A 24,914-nucleotide genomic window follows, 5' to 3' on the forward strand; every position below is an offset into this window, starting at 1 on the left:
ATATATTCCATAACTTGTACTGGGGAATTAAAAGGCACCGAATTACAGGAATTACCCACTGGTTCAATATTTGTAATAAATACTGTAATTGTTTATTTATTGTGGGCCTACTAAAGTTTTAAGACTTTCCAGTTGTGCATTTTGATGAATAGTAAAATAGGCCTATACATTGTTTATTATTGTCCTAGCATTAATATATGACTGAATGATATATGAGAATATGTCAAATATGAATGAAATCTTTTGAGAATTCTGTTGTGCAAATAAAAGCTGCATTCACTTGAAGAGTTGTAGTGTGACTGTGTGTTACTAACAAAAATGGGAAGAAATGGGAAGTTGACCTGTTTGTGAAGGACCCAAAAAAATTTATCTAATAACACTTTGAAACATTTGTCATTTGTTCAAAACTGAAAAACAATGCAATTTAATATAATTTAATTAAAACAATAAAATCTCATTATAAATTTCACATCAACTTTGTAAATGTTAGAAGCTTTTTGAACAGGTGCACGAGGCTGAATTAGGAATCGTGCATCCAATCATACTACTCTTACTTCTGTTGTTTTTATTGCAAAAGTTGTAATTATGCGATTCTGAATATATCCATCTTTCTTACTGTCACCAAACAACAAGACGTACACAAAGAGAAGTGCGCACAGAGAGATAGGATGCTTTCTGAGGTAAATGGGACACTTTAACTTCACCACAAATTGTAACTTCAAATTTATTTATTTATTTTTGTAAATATTTAATGCGATTAAAATCATTAAAAACATTTTGGTATAAGTTACCAACATGCAAGATGGAATGAAATGAAATTGGAGTATTTTTTAAATATTGCCATTGCAATCTGAAATGCAAAAAAACTACTAAGTGTTTCCAGACCAAATTGGGCGAGCATGTTCTACTGCTAATAAAAAAACTATTTATGAAAGGGTGTTCACAGTGTTATCATCTTCACATTGAATCTTTTCACTGTGTTTTTGTCCACTTTGTAAAAGGGTCTCAGTCTCTCGGCCCACGTATCATCATTATTTTTGGAATCCAGTAATAAGTTAAAAACAACTACAATAATAATCATTATTATTCTGAAATAAAACATGACCATATTTATGTAATATTTTCTTAACCTGCATGCAGCATAGCTATGCAGGCCTTTATGTTGGCGGAAGCTTTTACTTAGGCAGAACACTGAAGGAAGACATTTCTGTTTGTGGTTGAGGTGGCATAGCCTTGTAATACAGAGAAATGCCCTTATCCACCCTTCTCTCCACAAAAACCTTGTTTTATGAGGTTAATTTAGATTTGTGCAGTTAATTTTAGTGGCTTGAGAATATGTGGGACTTCAAAAATGTGCAATTAGTTAAACTAATACTATTTGTATATTTGATTAAACTGCAGCCCTTGCGGGTTGATAATCGCACTTCTTCATTTTGCCCATGACATAATTTAAATTCTAACCAAAGGTAATGTGTGAAGGACTGAAGAACTGTAGTTCATCTGTCTTCTTTATAGCAGATCTTATGGGAAGCACCACCCTGTGAAGTCTGCAGGGAAAGTAAGCTTTATGTGTTCTTGTCGTGTTGTTGTCTGTACTATTGCTCCAGAGGGCCTCAGCAGGGCTCTTGTGGCCCTTCAGCGTGTCCCTAACCTGCTCACTCTCTCTCTCACTCTCTCTCTCTCTCTCTCTCTCTCTCTCTCTCTCTCTCTCTCTCTCTTTCTGCCTTCAGGCTAAAGCATCTCCAGTGGGTGTTTGAACGCTAAAGATAAGAAAGCCACCTGGAATTGTCACTGTTAATCAATTGTGTTTTTCTCCTTCAGCTCTGGGGAATTCAACCAGGTAGACGTGACCAATGGACACTTGATTTGATAAAGTGTGAAAAGTTTGCTGCGATTGACTTTGTTAATGATGTAGAATTCAGATTCAAATAGCTTTGGTGAGCACAAATGAAAATCAACAGTATCTATGATAATCTCTAGTCAGTTTTCATAAATCTGATTTACTCAAAAAAGTTAGGGACGGGGGGGATTTTGATCTTTAGGGTAGGCAACTGGTTGTCTGTTCATTAGTGTAGAGGAGTGGGAAGTTTGTAGGGTGGGGCACAAGGAAAATAGAGTGGGGTAATTAAACCCAGCCTGTTATGTAGGCAGAGTGTGAGCAGAAATATTCCCAGACCAAACATGAAACAATATATATTCTATAAACAATATATGTATACACTGATCAGCCACAACATTAAAACCACTGACAGGTGAAGTGAATAACATTTATTATCTCGTTACAATATCACCTGTCAAGGGGTGGGATATATTAGGCAGCAAGTGAACAGTCAGTTCTTGAATTTAATTTATTGGAAGCAGGAAAAATCTGAGCGACTTTAACAAGGGTCAAATTGTGATGGCGAGATGACTGGGTCAGAGCATCTCAAAACGGTAGGTCTTGTGGGGTGTTCCAGGTATGCAGTGGTTAGTGACTACCATAAGTGGTCCAAGAAAGAACAACCGGTGAATCAGTGAACTGGTGACAGGGTCATGGGCACACAAGGCTCATTTATGTGTTTGGGGAGCAAAGGCTAGCCCGTCTGGTCTGATCCCACAGAAGAGCTCCTGTAGCACAAATTGCTGAAAAACGTAATGCTGGCCATGATAGAAAGGCGTCAGAATACACAGTGCATCGCAGCTTGCTGCATATGGGGCTGCGTAGCCGCAGATGGTCAGAGTGCCAATGCTGACCCCTGTCTACCGTCGAAAGCGCCTAGAATGGGCACGTGAGCATCAGAACTGGACCATGGAGCAATGGAAGAAGGTGGCCTGGTCTGATGAATCACGTTTTCTATTTAAGGATAATTAAACATTACACACCTGCCACACTGCAACAATTGTTCAGGAATGGTTTGAGGAACATGACAAAGTGTTCAAGGTGTTGACTTGGCCTCCGAATTCCCCAGATCTCAATCGGATTGAACATCTATGGGATGTGCTGGACCAACAAGTTCAATCCATGGAGGCCCCACCTCGCAACTTACAGGATTTTAAGGATCTGCTGCTAACGTCTTGGTGCCAGACACCACAGAACACCTTCAGATGTCTTGTAGATTCCATGCCTCGATGGGTCAGAGATGTTTTGGGGGCACGAGGGGAACATACATGATATTAGGCAGGTAGTTTTAATGTTGTGGCTGCTTGGTGTATAGAAACAGGAAAAGTAGACAAGATCACAACATCAACATTCAGGTATGAACCCACAAGGTGATAATCTAACAGTAACATTGTTGTAATTTAATCACTGATGCCAATGAAATATGCCAGGAACACAACATATGTTAAGAAGTACAGATTTCTTCAAACAAAGAGGATTTCAAAACAAGTTTATTGAAATTGAGTTCATTATTTGAAGCTCTTCTTTATACTGTATGTTACTACCATCTGGTGGTCAAAAAGATGAAGTATGCCTACAAAGCAGTTTTCTTCAATTTCAGCAGTAGGTTTAATGTCTGGTTTTAAAAAGTGTGCTTTGACAAACTGTTGGAAAATGGTTTCATACTGATTCTATGTATTGGAATGACAAACAATCATTAAGACAGAATGAAGGCAGTACAAATCAGAGCACATACATTTTAAGTAGCATAAGCTTATTTCATATACATTGTAAGATAAGGTGAAGGTCATAATAAGGTGAAGACAGTCTTCATGGAAAATTAAGAGACTTTCGCAGCTACTTTTCTCTGACAAAACCTTCAGAACCCCCTGAATTACATTTTATTTAATGGTCCTTTTAACAAGTTAAATGCATTGCTTTACGCTAATGGCTATTTCACAGATTGTAATAAACTAGCCCATACAATATTTGCACCTTAAAAATAAAGTTAGATTCAAATCTGGCCAGTATGCAATTTCCTATAGTAAATTATTACTTCTGGTAAAGCATATTTTAGTTCAGCCTTCTTAAATGAAATTATTTGGTGGTGGTGTAGTGGCTAAAGCACAGGGCTGTTAATCAGAAGGTCACAGGTTCTAACCCCATGGCCACCACCATTGTGTCCTTAAGCAAGGCACTTAACTCCAGGTTGCTCCGGGGGGATTGTCCCTGTAATAATTGCACTGTAAGTCGCTTTGGATAAAAGCGTCTGCCAAATGCGTAAATGTAAATTTTCATAAGCATAAACGCTCCTCATCAACGGATACCAATACAGGCTTGGATAAGATTCTTAAAGGATGTTTACTTTGTGTGTAGAAATACGGTAACAGCTTCTTTGTAAAGGTGTGATTGAAAGTGTATAAAATCTCTTGACATGCTGGGTTTGAGAAATTCACCTCCCCTCCATCCCAGTTCAGCTGGACTTTGACTCTCTGCAGTTTTCCATTCGCTTTAAGAGCTGTCGGGGGTGATGTCATGGCCCTGTATTTACCATCACGCAGACAGATGGTCCAGAAGCCATTCTCTGGTCTCGCTGGCACTTCCTGATCTCTCTTCACATTCTCGCTGGCCAAGCCCAGGATCCAGTCCTCATTTTCACCAACCTCGATCTCCCAGCAGTGGATTGCTGAGCTAAAGGCAGTGAATCCCAGAACCTCAGCACTCATGTGGAAACGTTCAGGGTTGTCAGGGAGACCTTGGTTTGGGAAGCTATAGTGGAGACTGGTGAGGTCATCAGACAGTGTTAGACAAGGGTGAGCTGTGTTTGGGTCCAGAATTATAGGATCTGAGATGTGGAGGGGAGGGGGGTGTTGGAGAAAAGAAAGAACTTAAAATATGATTAGCATGTATGTAATTGGCTAAAGCATTTCTAAAAGATGTAGATCTTTTAGGCCATAAGTTTTTCCCTAAATAAGCAAGACACAGTGCAACGGCACACCTGAGCAGAACGCATGTGTCTCAAAACTGTTTTTTAACAGTTTAACTTGACACAGCATCTAAAAATGTGGCCTGTGAAAACTGCTAAAGACACAGAAAAACATGGCACAGTAGTCAACAACATCCATCTAGCGCATGTTTACACAGGCAAACAATTACAGCACGGGCGGATGCAAAAACATTTGGTGTTGACGGCCCTTATTCACATGGTACAGCACTAGTTGAAGTTTCTCAAAGTTACCTCTCAAAAAAGTAGCTTAGTCTTTTGCATTGTAGGTAAATATCCACATCGTCAAGTGATCTGTTTGTTCTCTATGTTCTTAAATATCCCACCACTGTTGTACTGAGTGAGAAACTGTTCCAAATGATTCAGTGAATGTGCGGTCTGAACGAACTGGACTGAATCGAACTGTGGTGCATTTTCTGTACAAATACATAACTCACTGCTTAACCACCTAGTACGATGCATCGGTGGAAAAATTAACTAGCTAGATATGACTGTTTCCCAAATCCATAGTAACTATTTTGCAAATCCATTATTAGAACCACGTTGGTTCAACAATGAAGAGCTGTCGTTAATGACGTTATGCATGGGGTGGAGTAATAACTTCTGAGGATATCAACTTATAATAGCTCATAAAAAAAGTACACCAGAAAGCTGTTTAATGCACGAAAGTTGCTGAGGACACAAAATGTCGAGCTCTGTGTAATACAATAGATACATTGCACTGCAATAGTGGGGTTTTGCTTTACATCAGACTCCAGGGTTTCCATGACGCACTTGAGCACATATGTACATGCGCACTCTTCAAAAACATAAGAACTTCACTTATTGGTATGCGCTAACATTAGCTGTGTTCTTTGACAGAAACCTCATGTGTTATAAGGCTTTCTCTTAACAGCCTTTAATCCCTGAAACGGCTGCATCCATGACTATGTGGTATTTCAGAATGCTGCTTTCTGCAAAACCCCAAAGCAAGTCGTTTTCTTAAGTGCATGTAAACGTTGTCAAAGTCTTGACAGAAAGATCTGTCTGAATTCCTTTTAATGGTCTTTAAGAAGTTTATTAATCAGGGAGTTTTGCTTTCCTCAATGACACAAGTTCTAATAACTTTCATTTCAAAGCCTTACAAAGACTCATTTTTATTATATAATTGGCAACCTATCACCTTAATCAATAATGATGCTAAGATTATTGCATTCATATTTGCAGAAAGGCTGAAAACCGGATTAGATTCAGTTATTGATGAATTACAGTTGAGGTTTATAAAAGGAAGACATATTTGCAATAACATTTGACTTATATCAGATATGTGTAATGACTTGTGGAACAGGAGGCAGACGAGTGGTTGGGATCCAAGTGCAGTTTTTATTGAATTAGAATAAAGGAAACAAAACACAGGAACAAAATAAAAGGTCCACGATGGGAAAAAACACCAACTAAAATACCGGATTAAACACAGGAGGGGTGCAGGAGTGGCTGGGCAGCGCACATACACGGAGGGTAGGGTAAACCCGAAACGACAGGAGGGTAACCATGAAGGAACAGACAGACTGGCAGGGAACACGAACGGAGAGAGCGAGTCACAACAGACATAAGCGAAAACATGGAACGTCAACGCACGACAATAGGAAGGGAAAACAGCGGGGTTAAATAACGAGACACGGTGATGACAAAATGACAGACAGGTTTGGACAATAACACACTGACAGGGCCGGAAACGACGGGAAGAAGGGAAGTGTAGTTTACACACGGACAGTGAGACTCAGGGCGGACAACAGGGAAAACGTGACATGGAACGGGATCGGTGATGGGTGAAAGGGAAAACGCGGTGCAGACGACACAAAACGCGGTGCAGACGACACGGGATCATGACATAATTCACCCTCAAAAGGACCGGATTCCAGACAGTCCTAAAACAAAAACAATAAAAATGAACGAAGAACCAAGGAGAGAGGGGGTAGACTCAGGGGCAGGCAAATAAACCATGGGGGACACAAGGGGCGTACAAAGGGCAGACAGGGAGACCGGGGAGGCACAAGGAGCACAGAGACAGACCACGGGGGTACAAAGGGCAGACAGGGAGACCGGGGTGGCACAAGGGACACAGAGACTGACCATGGGGGTAGACAGGCAGTCTATGGGGGTGTGTGAAGGGGACCGGGTCCAGCGGCCTGGGGGGCGTCAACCGGGCAGGGGCCGGTACCGGAGACCTGGGAGGTGGCCGCAGGACATAGGCAGGCGGACCCGTGTGAGGCAGAGCCAAGGAGGACTTGGGAGGCGACGCCGAAGGAGGCGTAGGCAGGGCCGTGGGGGGCTCAGGAGGTGGAGCCGAGGGAGGCGATTGCGTAGAAGGCCCAGGAAGTGGAGCCGAGGGAGGCTCAGGAGGCGGAGCCGAGGGAGGCGGGGCCAAGGAGGACTTCGAAGGCGGAGCCGTAGAAGACTTGTGAGGCGGCGCCAAGGACTACTCAGGGGCGACGCCGAGGATGGCTCAGGAGGCGGAGCTGGGGAAGGCGCCGGAGGCGGAGCCGAGGGAGGCTTCAGAGGCCGAGCCGGGAGAGGCAAAGCTGTAGGAGGCTCTGGAGGTGGAGCCGAGGAAGGTGGCGCCATGGGAGGTTTCCGAGGCGAAGACCTGGTAGGCCCTGGAGTCTCTGGGGCCAGAGCCGTAGGGGGCTCGGGAGGCGGTGCCGAAGGAGGCTCGGGAGGCGGTGCCGAAGGAGGCTCGGGGAGAAGAGCCATAGGATGCTCGGGAGGCGGTGCCGAAGGAGGCTCGGGGAGGCGGTGCCGAAGGAGGCTCGGGGAGGCGGTGCCAAAGGAGGCTCGGGGAGGCGGTGCCAAAGGAGGCTCGGGGAGAAGAGCCATAGGATGCTCTGGAGGCGGGGCACTGGGAGCCTCGAGAGGCGGAGCCCTGGGAGGACGAGAGGCTTGAGAGGCGGAGTCCTGGGAGGCTCGGGAGGAGCCCTGGAAGACTCGAGGGGTGGAGCCCTGGGAGGCTCGGGCGGAGGAGCCCTGGAAGACTCGAGAGACTGGAGAGGCGGAGCCATAGGAGGCTCGGGAGGAGGAGCCCTGGAAGACTCGAGAGACTGGAGAGGCGGAGCCCTAGGAGGCTCGAGAGGAGGAGCCCTGGGAGGCTCGAGAGACTTGAGAGGCGGAGCCCTGGAAGGCTCGGGAGGAGGAGCCCTGGAAGACTCGAGAGACTGGAGAGGCGGAGCCCTAGGAGGCTCGGGAGGAGGAGCCCTGGAATACTCGAGAGACTGGAGAGGCAGAGCCCTAGGAAGCTCGGGAGGAGGAGCCCTGGGAGGCTCCAGAGACTTGAGAGGCGGAGCCCTGGAAGGCTCGAGGGGTGCTGGCTCTTGGACGGGCACGACCACTGGCGCTGGCTCTTGGACGGTCCTGGCTACTGGCGCTGGCTCCGGGACAGTCGAGGCCACAGGCGCTGGCTCCGGGACGGTCGAGGCCACAGGCGCTGGCTCACTGACCTCTGGGGCGACAGGCACTGGCTCACTGACCTCTGGGGCGACAGGCACTGGCTCACTGACCTCTGGGGCGACAGGCACTGGCTGGTTGACTGTGGTATGCGCTGGAACGCTGTTCCTGGTCGGCGTAGCTTCAGGCTCGCTGGCCGTGGCTGGCAAGGGCACAGGCTCGCTGACCGTGGACGACGAGGGCTCTGGCTCGCTGACCGTGGCTGACGAGGGCTCTGGCTCGCTGACTGGGGCAGGCGTGGGCTCAGGCTCGCTGACCGGGGCAGGCGTAACAGGGAGAGCCTGGGACGGCTGAAGAGACTCCACTGTGGGTGAAGAGGTAGGGTCCTTCTCAGCAAGACCCACAGTGAACGATGAGCCGCACAACAGTAAGGTCACCTCCAGGAAGTCGCGGAGAGTCCAGCCGCGCGACGCCGGCGGCAGCCACTCCTTCAGCCAGCCGCTCCTTCAGCCAGCCACTCAGGTTGTCCCTGAAGAAGACCACAAGGGAGGAGTCTGGGAAGTCCGTGACAGTCGCCAGTCTAAGGAAGTCGCGGATGTGTGCCTCAATTGGACCGCCTTCTTGCGTTAAACAGAGCAGGTGGTATCTGGCTCGAAAAAACCGCTGGATCCATAGTTTGGTCGTGCGTTCTGTAATGACTTGTGGAACTGTAATGACTTGTGGAACAGGAGGCAGACGAGTGGTTGGGATCCAAGTGCAGTTTTTATTGAATTAGAATAAAGGAAACAAAACACAGGAACAAAGTAAAAGGTCCACGATGGGAAAAAACACCAACTAAAATACCGGATTAAACACAGGAGGGGTGCAGGAGTGGCTGGGCAGCGCACATACACGGAGGGTAGGGTAAACCCGAAACAACAGGAGGGTAACCACGAAGGAACAGACAGACTGGCAGGGAACACGAACGGAGAGAGCGAGTCACAACAGACATAAGCGAAAACATGGAACGTCAACGCACGACAATAGGAAGGGAAAACAGCGGGGTTAAATAACGAGACACAGTGATGACAAAATGACAGACAGGTGCGGACAATAACACACTGACAGGGCCGGAAACGACGGGAAGAAGGGAAGTGTAGTTTACACACGGACAGTGAGACTCAGGGCGGAAAACAGGGAAAACGTGACATGGAACGGGATCGGTGATAGGTGAAAGGGAAAACGCGGTGCAGACGACACAAAACACCGTGCAGACGACAAGGGATCGTGACAATATGAAAGATTATAGTGAAGATATTAATGAAATTAGTTTTATCTTATTTAGCTATTTTTACAAGATCTTCGACACAACTGAACATGATTTTATTTTTAAGATCCTTGAATTTTTTACTTTGGGGACTATTTTCAAAAAGTTTTTAAAATCCTACATAATAAGATTAACAGCTGTGTAAAATTGGCTTATGGAACTTCCCATAGATTTGAAATTAAAATAGGAATTCGGTAGGGCTGTCCAATTAGTTAGTTACGATTTTTGCTGGTTTCACAAGTATTTTGCTGGTTTCGTTTGAAAAAAGAAAGAAAAAAATTATTGGCTGTTAAGAGACGTCTCCCTTAATGGTCGTGTGTTGTTAGTTAAAGCTGAGGGCTTGTTTTATTGTCTACACTACACAATGCTGATGTACCACCTACTGTACACTCTTTAAGATTATTTTCTCCAAACTTTTTTTATTTATCTGGAACAAACCACATTATATTAAAAAAGAGATTATTTGTAGGTCAAAGATTGAAGGAGGCTTGAACGTTTTGGATTTTAAGACTTCAAATATGATATTTAAATTAAAATGTTTCCAAAATTATATAAATAAATGTTTAAAAAGTTTTATATAACAAATCTGATATTTAAAAAAGTGGTGTAGAGTTTTTATTGATATATGATTTTGATATTAACAAGATATATAAACTTGCAAGTTTCCAAAAACAGGTATTACTTTCTTGGACACTTGTGTACAAATAATTTCTCTCCCCATAAATATACAAATTGGAACAATAAATATTTTTATAATGAAAATTGATTTAAAAAGGGAAATATTTGGGTTAAGCAATTGATTAAAAATGAGGAAATTTTTTATAGTTATACTGAATTTATCAATATTTATACTTTCTCAGTTGAACCCAGATAATACTTTATGGTATTGCATGCAATTCCAGGGAATTTTTAAGTCTTTTACAATGTGGTAATAATTTTCATTAGAAACAGCTGAAGAGTTTACTTCCTGCATTAGGTTGCATGGCAATTTTCAAGTTATGGATGTAATAATATCTAAAACATTTTATGTTCCCTTATGCAAACAAAAGATATTCTTGCTGTTACAGCAAGATCTCTCTGTATCTCTCGGACCATATACGCAGGTGCTCAATCAAACTCCAATGGAGGTGGAGGCTCAGGATTCGTGATTCCAGGGCCAGACGCTGGGTGGACCAGTTTTAACAAGGACACATGGAAGGAAGGAGAGATGCAGTACTTAACAGGAAGCTCTAATCGGTAAGTAACTGGGTTTAGCTGACGGATAATTCTGAATGGACCAAATACCTTAGACTGAGCTTCCTGCAGGGGAGCTACAGCTTGAGATCCTTTGTGGATAACCAGACCCTCTGACCAGGCTGATTGTTGGGGTGAGGGCACCTCTGCCAGTCAGCCTGAAAGCGTTGTGCTCGGCCTGCTTGCTGTAGCCATACATGTGCACTGTCCCACACCCTCTCAATCCACCTAATCCAATCGTCCACCTCTGGCACTGTAGATGGTTCTCCTGACCAAGGGAACATCAGGGGTTGGTAGCCCAGCACGCATTGGAAGGGGGTCAGTCCCATAGAGGTATGAGTGAGGGAATTCTGAGCATAAGTCGCCTGAGGTGAGACTCACATTGATGTCCAGTTGCTTACAGAACGCCTGTCAAACTCGGTATGTGAACTGTAGACCTCGATCGAATACAATGTCTTCTAGTAATCCATAGACTCTTAATACTTGGTGAAATAGAGCGTAAGTGGTTTTCATAGCCATAGGTAAACCCTTGAGAGGAACAGGTCTACATGATTTTGAGAATCAGTCATTAATTACTAGTATGGTGGAGTATCCGTTGGAGTTTGGCATGTCGGTGACAAAATCGATGGACACGTGGGACCATGGTCTTTGGGGTATTGGCAGTCGTTGGATTAATCCCGTGGGCAGTTCCCTGGGGGTCTTAGATTGTGCACACACTTGACAAGACTTCACATACGTAATTAGTAACATCACAAATCACAGATGGCCACCAGAAGGAATTACGTACCAGTGTGATTGTTCTTTGGATGCCAGGATGTCCTGTGCTCAATGAAGTGTGGACCCATTGGATAGTTCTCAGATGTAGAGCTTGTGGTACAAAGTGCTTGGTTGGGGGGGCCAGTCAGGTGGTTACGTTTGTGCTGTTGTGCTCATTTTATTTCTTCCATGATATCCCAACTAATCGGTGCAATGATGACAGATGGTGGTAGGATTGATCCAGAATTAGGTTTAATGTGGGGTGGATCATGCCTGCATGAAAGTGCATCTGTTTTGCTATTCTTGCTGCCTGGGCGGTAAGTGATGGTAAAATTTAACCTGGTGAAGAACAATGACCATCTGGCTTGACGTGGATTCAGTCTCTTGGCTGCCTTGAACCTTTATTTAAGGTTCATGTGATCAGTGATAACTTGGAAAGGGTGCAGTCCAAAAGGGTGGACTGCACACTCTAACTAGTGACGCTACTCTTAGAGTGCTGCCTTCATGGAAAGTAATTCCTTGTTCCCCACATCATAGTTTAGCTCAGCAGAATTTAACTTTCTGGAGAAAATGCACAAGGGTAAAGCTTGCCTGGGGTACCGTGACGTTGTGACAGGACCGCTCTATTGGAGCCTGAGGGAAAAAAATGTTGCTGTGCCTGACAGTTCTGGTGCTCAGAGCTCTGAAGGCAACAGTTTAAACATTTAATGGGCTGGGTGAGTGGGGTCCAGAGTGATTTTTCTAGCCTTTTTGGCAAAAAAAAATGTACATTTTAACCTAAAATCTTCATGATGGGGAAAAAAAGATATTGGACACCTTATTTGTCATCTACCGAGCTATAAAGTATAGTGCTTCTTTTTAGAGCATCTTATAAAAAAAAATCTACTCATCACATTTACAGTGGTCTGTGAATTTTTTAAAGTTATGAAAATGTTCACACAAGTGGGTGATTTCACCTGGGGCCCCACGAACCCATGGGCCGGCCCTGGATTTTACCCCTGGAGTCATATGGATTACTTTTATGTTGACCTTTGTGATTTCTAGAGCATTACAATTTGTGCACCCATTGACTTGCATTGTACCACAAGAGGTGAGAAATTCTTCTAAAAATCTTCATTTGTGTTCTGCAGAAGAAAGGAAGTCATACACATCAGGGATGGCTTGAGGGCAAGTAAATGATGAGAGAATTTAAATGTTTGGGTGAACTATTCCTTTAAATTATTCTCACTTTACTTGCTATTAAAAATGTCTTTCTTGGGCAAAGTTTCGTGATCATTTACTTATAAATGATAGTTCTGCAAGATTGGAATTTGTCAGAGTATTGAAATCACTCATGTGGCCATATCCATGCAAAGGTTTTGGCTATTCCAGTTCTGACATGTCTTTATAGGGTTTCTAATGATTACATCTCTACAGTTGTACGTACATAAAAAGGGTTGTGTGATGTGGAGTCTAAAAGGAGCAGCAGGGTGAGGATCTAAGTGCAGCTTTTATTGAAGAAAGGGGAAGACTCCAGAAGACATCAACCCAGACTACAACAAACAGCTTAGAAAGGACAAGAACAAACACAGAAACAGAGAACATTGGGACATTATATGTACAGTTAAAGAACAATCAGGAAGGGAAAAAGCAAAACTGACAAGACAAGAACCAGAAGTTCAAAATAAAAGTCACAACCTCGTAGCGACATTTAATGGCTGCTTGTCCCATGCATTACAGGTTTAAATTTTTAGATGCTGTCAATTCATTGATATGATATGTTATAATGTCTACCCAAACACACAAAAATGTACTTGTAAAATTTGCATTCAAACACATGAATTTGATTAGGTTATTATTATTTCTTCATTTTTAGTTTCTATGTGGAACATCAGTATCCCTATGCACATTAAAGAGATTCTTACGGTAAGGTGCAACTTCCTGCATCTTCTCCCAGACCTTGTACTTCAGGTTGCCAAGATACTTGGGCTCATCCAATAAAGATCGAGACAAACATTCTGGATCCTCCAATGTGCTCCATGTTCTTTGGAGAGAAAAAAAAAATCAAGTTCTATTTAGAATGAACGCGCTTCTTGAAAAGAATAACAAAAAAGCAAGCAAAGGAAATAAAATAATGAAGGGTAAGTCATAAATTGACATACCCATCTATGGTAGCTTTGAAGTTCTGTAAAAGATGAACACAATTAATGAATTAACGAATTATCAAATGAATGTTATTCCGACAGATCACAATATTCTTACCTGCAACAAAGTCAAATCTTCAGCGTTTATGCTTCGCTCAATTGTGCCGAGCATATCTGTAAGAGATGATATCCTCCGTGCAATATCATCATCTCTGCTCTTCATGGCCTGCACTCTAAGCTCTACCTCGTCCTTGAGGGCTGATAACTTGAGCTCTTCCTCCTCATACAGAAACTGGTGGAGCTTGAGAAACTCCTCCTTCATTTGTCTCTCAACTCGCTGGGCCTGAATCTTAAAAAACACAATTAATAATAAAGAAACAAATTGGTGCTTATAACAATAGTCACATTGTGGCAGGGTGGAGGGCGGGGCCGGGTCGTGATCCTACGCACCCGGTCCCGTATTAGGCTAATCAAGCCTCTGAGGTTTAAAGGTCGACTGCAGGGTGTCGTGCGGGAGAGAGAGATTGTCTCCCGCACGACACCCTGCAGTCGACCTTTAAACCTCAGAGGCTTGATTGGCCTAATACGGGACCGGGTGCGTAGGATCACGACCCGGCCTCGCCCTCCGCCCTGCCACACACATCTATTGTTGTGATTTAATATAATATTTACCTTTATGTGCTCCAAAGTAAAGGCTGAGGACCGTCTTGCTTTACTGAATACTTCCAGCTTTTGTTGCAATACTTTCATGGCAGCAGAGAGTTTATCCTGCAAAGAAAATATCTTTCTTTAAAGTAAAACCAAGGAACTATTGGGGTTTTGCTTCAAGATTTTGTCCCATGACAAGTTGTAATTATTAGTAAGATATGTCAAAATCGTCATACATAAATTTATGAATTTACACCCATAGAGAAAAATAAACTAAACAATTTTTTCCGATTTTTCCAAAGTCCTCTTTTTTTAAAGCTGCACTGCAGAAGTTTATTTGTTAAAAATTAACAAAAGGTGAGCAAGTTTTTGGGTTGGTACATGAAAAACTGTGTTCTTGCCTTGACACCTTTCACTAAGGTAAGCCTACAATAATTTTATGATTTACAGTATATTTTGAGCTGTCGGGTTGGATTCGTCCTTGTGTGATTACGTCTTTTGTGCTTAAAGATGTGACGTAATCACACAAGGACGAAAAGTTCCTCCGCAAGTTACTTGCAATGTTAGGTTTCAACCACAGATATTGATAGAGAGCCCAGAAGTTTCATAGTCCAGCTTTAAAGGTGCATTAAGTAAGTTTTCTTTGTTGTTGTTGTTGTTTTTCTCCCCTTTTCTCCCCAATTTGGCATGCCCAATTCCCAATACTTACTAGGTCCTCGTGGTGGTGCGGTTAATCACCTCAGTCCAGGTGGCGGAGGACAAGTCTCAGTTGCCTCCGCTTCTGAGACTGTAATTCTTTGGCTCATTGTGCATGACACCGCAAAAACTCACAGCATGTGGCGGCTCAGGCTATTCTCCGCGATCCACGCACCACTTACCACATGCTACATTGAGAGCGAGAACCACTAATCAGCGACCACAAGGAGTTTACCCCATGTGACTCTACCCTCAATAGCAACTGGGCCAATTTGGTTGCTTAGGAGACATGTCTGGGGTCACTCAGAACACCATAGATTCGAACTTGCGACTCCAGGGATGGTAGTCAGCGTCAATACTCGCCAAGACCCACCCACCCACTAAGTAAGTTTTTGTTTATTTAAAACGTTCTACACATGATGGGGGCGCTAGCGAGCACCACATGGAGTAGCCATGTTTTTTTGTGTGCTTCACATCCTTCGATTACTCTTTATTTTCACCAATCATGTTATTGTTAAACTTTGCTCATTACGATAGCAGACAACATTCTTTACGATAGCAGACAACATGACTAAGCTAAAATCCAAGAAAAGATACAAATCAGCAGAGGATACAGGTGAACCTGATGGCTTTTGCATCTAATTTTATAAGAAATATGCAGATAAAATTGCACCCCTTATGTTACAGATGTTCAAGCGTTCCTTTAGTGAGCACTTCCTTCCTCTCTCTGCTCTGCCAATATTTCTTTAATTCTTAAGAAAGGCAAGGACGAGACTGACATGTCTTCTTTTCATCCAATTGCTCAATATGGATTTAAAAGTGTTCACTAAAATTTTGGCAATTAGATTAAACAAATGTATTTCAGCTATTATTCACCTGACCAAGTTGGCTTTGTCCCTAAAAGATTTTATTTTTTTAATGTCAGACGTTTTCTAAATATAATCTATTCTAAGCTGAAAACTCACTCTAAATTGGCAATCATCACATTAGATGCAGAAAAAGCTTTTATCAAGTTGAATGGAATTACATCGTAACCACTATTAAAGAATTTAATTTAGGAGATATGTTTTCTTCCTGGGTCAGCATGTTGTATCACCATCCCTGCGCATCAGTGCTAACTACCTTGATAGATCACCACAATTTGAGTTGCATAGGGGCACACGACAGGGGTGTCTACTTTACGTACATCTTGTTGGGGGGGTCTGAGGAGGCGCAGGCTCGTTGCCTTGAGCCTGCAGGATGGCCTCCATCAATTCCCACCTAACGGGTGCGATGACGCACGACGTGGGGAGAATAGTCTCCGGCCCCGGGGATTCAGAGCCATGGCTGAAGAGACGAGAGAGGGCATCAGCCTTGATGTTCTGGGAGCCCGGGCGAAAAGTAACAGAGAAATTAAAACGGGTGAAGAACATCGCCCACCTGGCTTGTCGGGGGTTCAACCTCTTGGCTGAGCGAAGGTACTCCAGGTTCTTATGGTCGGTGAAAACAACGAAAGGGAACCTAGAGCCCTCCAACCAATGGCGCCATTCCTCCAGGGCTAGCTTAATGGCCAGCAGCTCTCTATTCCCGATGTCGTAGTTTTGTTCAGGGGAGGACAGTTTATGGGAGTAGAAAGCACAAGGGTAAAGCTTAGCGGGAGTCCCGTGTGGTTGGGAGAGTACTGCTCCCACCCCTACCTCAGAGGCGTCCACCTCTACCACGAACGGGAGAGTGGGATCGGGTTGTTGGAGAACTGGGGAGGTCGTAAAGGCGTCCTTTAGGGCCTGGAAGGCCTGCTGGGCGGGTGCGTTCCAAGTGAGGAACTTCGGGTTGCCTCGTGTCAGAGACGTGAGAGGTGCGGTGATTTTGCCAAAGTCTCTGATAAAGCGCCTGTAATAGTTGGCGAAACCCAGGAACCGTTGGAGCTCCTTGAGCGTCCTAGGTTCTGGCCAGGACAGGACTGCGGCGACCTTGTCAGTCTCCATCTCCATAGTTCCAGCAGACAGGACATAGCCCAGAAAGGAGACGGAGGGACGGTGAAAGACACACTTCTCTGCCTTGACGAACAGGTCGTGTTCTCTCAGTCTCTGTAACACTCTCGAGACGTGAACGGTGTGTTCAGAGAGCGTGGGGGAGTAAATTAAAAGGTCGTCTATGTAGATGACGAGGAAGAGGTCTAGCATGTCCCGGAAGATGTCGTTCATAAACGACTGGAACACTGAGGGGAGTTGGCGAGGCCGTACGGCATCACCAAGTACTCGTATTGCCCCCTGGTGGTGATGAACGCAGTCTTCCACTCGTCTCCCTTGCGAATGCGTACGAGGTTGTACGCGCTCCTGAGGTCAAGCTTCGTGAAGATCTGGGCCTTACTGACCTGCTCGAGGGACGGCTGGATGAGAGGCAGGGGGTAGGCGAACTTCACCGTTGCCTTATTTAAGGCACGGTAATCAATGCAGGGGCGAACCCCGCCATCCTTCTTGCCCACAAAAAATAAGCCAGATGCTACAGGGGAGGTGGATGGCCTAATAATGCCCAGACTGAGCGCCTCGTCGATATAGTCCTCCATGGCTTTAGTTTCGGGTAGCGTTAAGGGGTACACTCTGCTCTTAGGGAGTGGGGACCCCGGAAGGAGATCGATGGCGCAGTCCACACTACGATGTGGAGGGAGACTAACCTGGGTCTTCTCGAACACATCAGCGTAGGAAGAGTACTCAGGAGGGATGGAGACCGGAGATCTCCCTTCGGGGCTCTCTACGGAGGTGGAGAACACCGGAAGGGAAATACAGTGAGACAAACAGTGGTCGGTCCAGCACAACATCTCCCCTGTGCGCCAGGAAATGTGGGGGTTGTGAAGCGCTAACCAGGGGTGACCCAAAACCAATGGGTCTCTGGGTGACTGAACAATAAAAAACTGGATGAGTTCCGTGTGGAACAAGCCCACCCGGAGGGACAATGGCATGGTCCGAAAGGAAATAAAACCTGATACGAGGGGTGCCCCATCCAGAGAATTAACCCTGAGAGGTGGCACGACCGGACTGAGTGGGATTGACAGTTTTTGGGCCAAGCCATCGTACAAAAAATTCCCCGCTGCCCCGGAATCTACTAGGGCTGGGGTAGAAAAGGAGACATTATTAAAACTCAAAACCACAGGGAGGCAGACTTGTTTCTGGGTAATGTTGAGAATGACAGACGTTCTCACCTGGCTTTTGGAGAGGGAAGGCTGGGGACAGGCCGGGCATGAGGCAATACGGTGGCCCAGTGTGCCACAGTACAGACAGAGGCCCTGCGTCAAACGTCTAGTGCGTTCGGCCGGAGTTAGTGGGGCGCGACCAAGTTGCATGGGTTCGGACTTGGAAGAGCATTCGGGAGTAAGGGGTTTAGACGAGTTGGGACCCGTTGAAAGCTCTTGGATGACGGAGGGGCTGCGAAAAGATTATCTACCGTGATGGAGAGCTGAATAGAATTCTCCAGCGACAGTGACTCTCCTCGACATGCTAATTCCATCTGTAGCTGGTTGTTCAAACCCAGGCGGTAGACAGTCAACAAAGCGGGGTCGCTCCACCCGCTACCCGCGGAAAGGGTGCGGAAATCAAGTGCGTAGGCTGCGGCTGTGCGTGACGCCTGTTTCAAAAACACGAGGCGACTGCCCACATTCCTACCAGCTGCCGGGTGATTAAAAACCACGGCAATCTGGTGGCAAAACTGATCATATGATGTCAGAAGGGGGTTATCGGCAGTCCATAATGCGGTGGCCCATTGCCGTGCTTTACCAGTGAGCAGTGAGATTAAAAAATGTACTCTCTCACTGTCAGTGTGTAAAAGGGGGTGATACGTCATGTATACGCTACATTGCATCAAAAACCCCTGACAAGCTTCCGACGAACTGTCAAACCTCTCGGGGGGTTGAAAGCTTGCGGCGCTGGGAAATGCGGTGGGAACATCAACGGGTACAGGGACAGACACAGGTGGAACAGGGTGAAATTGATCGGAAATAGTACGTACCGTGTGTAGTATCTCCTGTATCTGCTGTCCCTGGGCCGTGAGCGCTTGGTCGTGTTTCCCAACCGTAGATACTTGGGCAGAAAGTGCCGTACAAATCCGCTCTAGAGAGCTGCGGAAATCCTCCGTGGGATCCATTGTGACTGTCTTCAGTGTGGTTGGTTATTATGTAACCCGCACAAGAAGAGACAGTCACAATGTAAAGTAAAACTGCTTTATTTGCAGGCAAGGCAAAAGTACAAAAGGGCAAATCCAGAAAAGAGTAGTCAAGGGGAGCGAAAGGTCGAAGCCGGGGAATCAGAGTATGACAAAGGGGCAAATCCACAGAAGAGTAGTCAAGGGGAGCGTAAGGTCGAAGCCGGGGAATCAGAATATATATACAGACGAAACAAGTGAGTTGAAAAGACAGGGGAAGCTAGGGGAACACTAGAGCTGGCAAAGCGAAGGGGTAAACTAAACAATAACCAACAAGTGTGGAGAGAACGGGCAGCGTATATATAGGGGAAAATGAGCAGTGCAGGTGAAACTAATAATCTAGTGATTGGAACGAGTGCGGGTGAAACTAATACTCTGGTGATTGGGAGCGAGCGTGAGAGCTAGAGGGGGCGGGGTGAACTTGAGAATCAGAGTTCGTTACAACATTTCAGATCACGAGCACTCTGTTCCCCCTCTGTTGGATTTATTAAACTCATGTAGCAGCTTTTCTGGTTATTCTGTTAGTTGGAAAAAAAAGTTAATTTATGCCCGTCAGTGACAATATAGATCCAGTTATCATGCAGAGACTGCCATTTAAAATGGCTTTAGACAAGATCAAATACCCCAAGAATCCAAAGGATTTATTAAAATTAAATATCTTTGCTTTACTAGACAGCCTAAAGCAGGACATAGAAAGATGGAGATCACTCCCTATCTCAATGATCGGCTGCATTAACGCAATTAAAATGGTGATCCTTCCGAGATTGTTATATCTTTTTCTAAATCTGCCTTTTTTTTGGTCCCAAACATTTATTTAGAACTCTGGACTCCATTATTTTATATTTCATCTGGGGTTTTAAAATCGCTCGTATATCCAAAATTCATGTGTATAAACCCAAACACATGGGGGTTTTGGTCTGCCCATCTTTTGTCATTATTACTGGGCAGTGAACTGCAGAACATTAATGTACTGGCAGGATTCTTTTCCGGGCATTGTTCAAGCAGATACCCCCTCTTGGCTAGCGATAGAACAAAATTAAGTTACCAAGTACTTCCCTATTTACTCCTATCTGTTTTAATCATGCATTCAAACCCTCACTTACAGATACAATTTTTAGGGAATGGCAACGTAAAGGAATTCTCAGTATGAAAGATTTATATATTAATAATGCTTTTACCTCCTCAGCGAGAGATTCAACCTTCCCTCGTCTCATTTCTTCAGATATCTTCAAGTCAGGAACTATGATCGTATAAATATGACACACTTAGAAGTTTTGCCTTTAGAATGCAAAATATTTGATTTATTTTCTAATTCTCCTAATGCTAGGGGCTTAACATCCTTATTTGTAAATGCGTTTAAAGATACTACAGACTTTTCCTCCCTTCACTTGAAAACTGCTTGATAAGAAGATCTAAGGAGTCAGGTTTCCGAGACTGATTGGGACAAATTCCTTAAATCTGTTTATTCATGTTCCATAAATTCAAGACACCAACTTATTCAGTACAAGGTATTACATAGACTGCACTATTCCAAAATAAAGCTTAGCAAATTATATCCTTCTGTCTCTCCTAAATGTGATAGTGTAAAGATGCTGAGGGTAGCTTGGCACGTCTTTTTTAGTTCTGTGCACAAATTCAGAGTTTTTGGCTAGAAATGTTTCAGTTTTTTGCCAAGGTCTATAACTTTGTTTTACTTCCTGAATCCTGACCCAATGATAGCAATTCTTGGTTGGTCAGACTCACTGGAGTCTCTCAGTCCAAAGGTACGTTTACCTGTTCAATATGGTGTGATTGTAGCTAAGAAAGTTATCCTGTTTTTATGGAAGAAAAACACTAGGCCCCTTTTCTGACTAGCTAACTGGACTCACTTCTGCGTTACATCTGGAAAAATTTGGATACACAATTTCTGGGAATTCTGCAAAATTCAACAAAATTTGGAAACCAGTTTTTACTGTTTTGTTGAGTCACAAGGTCTAATGATTTATTTATTTATTTATTGTAACAATAAATTTCTGTAATTATTGTGATTACACTTTGAAGGAGAGATTGGCTTTGGATATTATCATCCCCCTTTTTTTGTTTCATTTTACATTTTCTGTTATATGAAGGGTCGTTTTGTCTGTTATTGTCTGTTTTTCATGTTTGAAAAACCATAATTAAGAAATAAAAAAAAAAGATTTACACATAAAGACCTGAATATATAATGTTTTAGAAATATGTTTAAAATGATGCACACTTGTGTGATGAAGATGAATGTCCTCATGGCACCGATAATGGAAAAGCAGTGCAATATCAAACGGCAATCACGAGTAGCCTACACGCGTGAAAGTTCATTTGCGGCCGTTCCTCCTCTTCCAGGTGGCCGGGCTCCTCCGTCCTCTGGCGGATAGCCATGGCTGACCCTTTGGGATGGATAGTAGCGGAGAACTTCACTATGGCGCATCCCTCCTCCTTCCTGAGTTTCGGCACCAGTGTAAAGGGATTCATGGAAAGGAAGAGGCGAGAACCGACTTGATGATATAAATAATATTCCAATAAGGAACTTAAACAAAAAGGCAAACACACAAATGTGTCAGACAGCTCCCCGTAAAACTCTCTCTCTCTCTCTCTCTCTCTCTCTCTCACTCTCTCACACTGCAGCTTTCAGTCAGCCTTTATCCCTCTCCGAGGCTTGATTAGCCTGATTAGGGACCGGGTGTGCAGCATCACAACCTAGCCCCGCCCTCCACCCGGTCACAAGAAGATAAAAAAAAACTTTCACTATCCAGGTCAATGGGGTCAGTATAGAGTCCTAAACAACAGGTAATACTGGGACTGCTGGGATGAGTAAGAGCCAGACAAAATCTTACTGAGTGAACCTTTAAAAAAAAGTGCTGAATAGGAGGCTAGTCAAAATTTGATGCCTGTATTGTATCGATTTGGAATGTTGATTGGATGGTCTCTGTGGGAATGCAATTCATACGATATCAGATTTCACCATATCATTCGAATTATGAGTTGTCATGAAATTACAGAATATTGGGTGATTGGAGGAATTTGCACCAAAATAACGAAAGAGTTTGATTGGACGCATGACCTTTGATGTAAACAACAAAAGACATAGGAAGTGTTTTCACGTTGTTTTAATAAGTTAATTACTTTAGCACATTTAGAATATCACAACCTAGTACGATCAAACAGTTAGTTGCATGCAATTATTTGCATTTAGCAATGTTTTTTAGCAACAGTCACAACCCACCAGTTCAGAACCAATGAAGCACTATAAACTGTTGAAGCCTCTCTTTTCAAATATGAACATTCCTGTCCAGCTTACTTCACTATCTCGCTACCCTAATCTAACCATATCAGTACCTTCTGAAGAGTTTTGGATCGAACTGAATAACTTTTCCCAGAAAACAATGGAACACATATGCCACACTGGGAGCTTGAATAAGAAGAATGCAGAAGGTGTTGTTTGAAAGCTTGCCATGATCTTTTGGCCGAACAGACTGAGATAATGTCAAAGCAGACTTGATAAACTGCATTGTTATTCCTTGCTGCTGTAAATCTTCTCAAAGCCTGAGAACAGCAGAAAGTATAGAGAGGAAACACAATGTATCACAGATTCAAAAACACAATGTGGCATTGTCAACTCTACCTTACAATCCAGAGCCGCCTCTTCCGTGGGAGAGCATTCATGACCCTTGTGCATTTTTGAGGCTTGGCATACAACACAGATTGGTTCTTGATCTACCAAACAGAAAAGTTTGAGCTTTTCAGCATGTCTCCAGCACAACGTGTTTGATCCAGATGCATTGCCCTGGCCTCTTCCCAGCAAGAAAGCTTCACACAGGTTTTTGAGGGCCCGGTTGGAGGGAGGGTTTTTCTTGGAGGCTCTTCTCCTGCAGACGGGGCAGCTGCGAGAACCAGCACTATCCCAGAATTGCTCCAGACAGCTCCTGCAGAAACTGTGGCTGCATGGCAGAAGAACTGGATCCTTGAAAATTTCACAGCACACGGGACACGAGAGGTCCTCTTCTGGGAGATTTGCAGACATATCTTCGAGCAGGTATGTCTTTTCTCAGGTTCTCAGGAAGGATTTTGTTCTCTATTAGACATCTCTTTGGGGTGTCAGGTGTTCTCATTCAGCTCGTTTCATGGAGCACAGAGTTGATAATGTGTCTGTCTTGACATGTAACAGTAGAGAAGGAGGAGTCTAAGCACACTGAACAAGTCAAACTAGAAGTGAAATGCTCTGAATGATGTAGAGACTAATTGGTCAACATCCTTCAGGTCGATCCTGAAGCCTGATTTGAATGGTAAAAGTCAATACTCTACAGAAATAATTAGTAATGTTATTATAGGTATATATTACCTAAAATTCTAAAGAAATAAGAAATTATATTTTACTTAAAGAAAATGAATGAATAGGACCACTTAGATTTTTTGCATGGCAATATTTTTGACAATTTAACACATATCCTCCCACAAATAAAATTATTACCATACTAAAAAGAACAAACTGAAAATAGTGATATATTATTTGAATGATAAATTGTTTATTAATTATGGTAGTATTTGTTGTACTGTCTTTAATTTATGCTGATTGCTGACCCATGCTGAGTTTTACAGGAAAATTGAAAATATGGGGATTTACAAAAAAAACATCTGGATTCATTACAGTAATGTGAAGTCGCTGGGAATATGTGCTTAATTAGCATAAAGATAATGCCAAAATGCCTAAATATATAGCTAACACACTCAAAGTTTAATGGTTACTGTTCATGCACTGCTTGTTTAAAAATGTTGCAATTTTTTGCACTTTGCCATCCAAAGTGAGTTTGGACAGCAAAGCGAATGCTTTTATCATTATGTTATTAATGTATTATTATAACAAGGATCAGAAATTACCCAGGCTCAGGGCAAATATGCCTCATAGTCATATTAAAATAGTGGGAGCGTAAAATTCACTTTTAGTGAATACTTTTGATAATATTATAATATTATAATATAAGTCTGTCTAGTGAGTTTAGTGCATCTACCGACATTGTAACCATGTGACCTTGCAATATGAACTTTCTTAATATTCGCAGACATTTGTGACATTCCACCCACAGGCTCAAAATGGCCGCCACCTTCTTCAGCATCAACACCGCCATTCAGGAGCGGTTCAAACGCATCTCCGAGCAGTTCACCGCCATTTTCCGCCACAAAGTTTTTCTACACTGGTACACCAGAGAAGGTATGGATAAAATAGAGTTCACCGAAGCCGAGAGCAACGTGAACGATCTGGTGTCTGAGTGTCAGCAGTAACAGGACGCCACTACCGAAGAGGGCGAGCTTGAAGAGGAGGGCGAGGAGAAAGTCGCCTAAATCACACCAATCTGCCGAAAAAGTGATCCACTCCAATTGCTCCCCACATTTCATCCTCCTCGTCAATAAACCAATGCTTTACAGAACAGATAAATGTTTTTTCACATTTCCAGTATCCATTAACAACAGTCATGCTCCCGGCCAAGTTTTTTTTTTTTACATTTGTGTTTCTGAATGTTGTGAACACACACATCAAATCCCCCTCAAGTCCAAGTGAAATGCAAGTGATTTAACTGTGAAGCCTTCAGATTTGAGAACGATGTACCTAATGCTAATACCAATCTGAAAAAAGGCAAATTCTACATGTAAATTTCTTGATTTTATTTTTCAATACTTAGTCACATG

General features: G+C 43.6%; 1 protein-coding gene across 2 annotated transcripts; it reads right to left on the reverse strand.

Annotated features, from left to right (window-relative positions):
* Positions 1-3,359: 3,359 nt before the first annotated feature.
* On the reverse strand, positions 3,360-23,363 carry LOC127653274 (zinc-binding protein A33). Of its 2 annotated transcripts, none has more exons than XM_052139914.1 (6): positions 22,855-23,363; positions 14,373-14,468; positions 13,819-14,043; positions 13,719-13,741; positions 13,482-13,600; positions 3,360-4,703 (listed from the first exon to the last, which is right to left on the reverse strand). In XM_052139914.1, exons 1-6 carry the CDS (start codon positions 23,251-23,253, stop codon positions 4,153-4,155), a joined length of 1,413 nt encoding a protein of 470 aa, XP_051995874.1. In that variant the 5' UTR covers positions 23,254-23,363; the 3' UTR covers positions 3,360-4,152. The 2 variants fall into 2 exon arrangements, with proteins under 2 accessions (XP_051995874.1, XP_051995873.1); XM_052139913.1 differs by having other exon boundaries at positions 13,819-14,049.
* Positions 23,364-24,914: the final 1,551 nt, after the last annotated feature.

This window comes from Xyrauchen texanus, chromosome 12 (assembly GCF_025860055.1).
Source record: "Xyrauchen texanus isolate HMW12.3.18 chromosome 12, RBS_HiC_50CHRs, whole genome shotgun sequence".
In the NCBI taxonomy this organism is placed as follows: Eukaryota; Metazoa; Chordata; class Actinopteri; order Cypriniformes; family Catostomidae; genus Xyrauchen; species Xyrauchen texanus.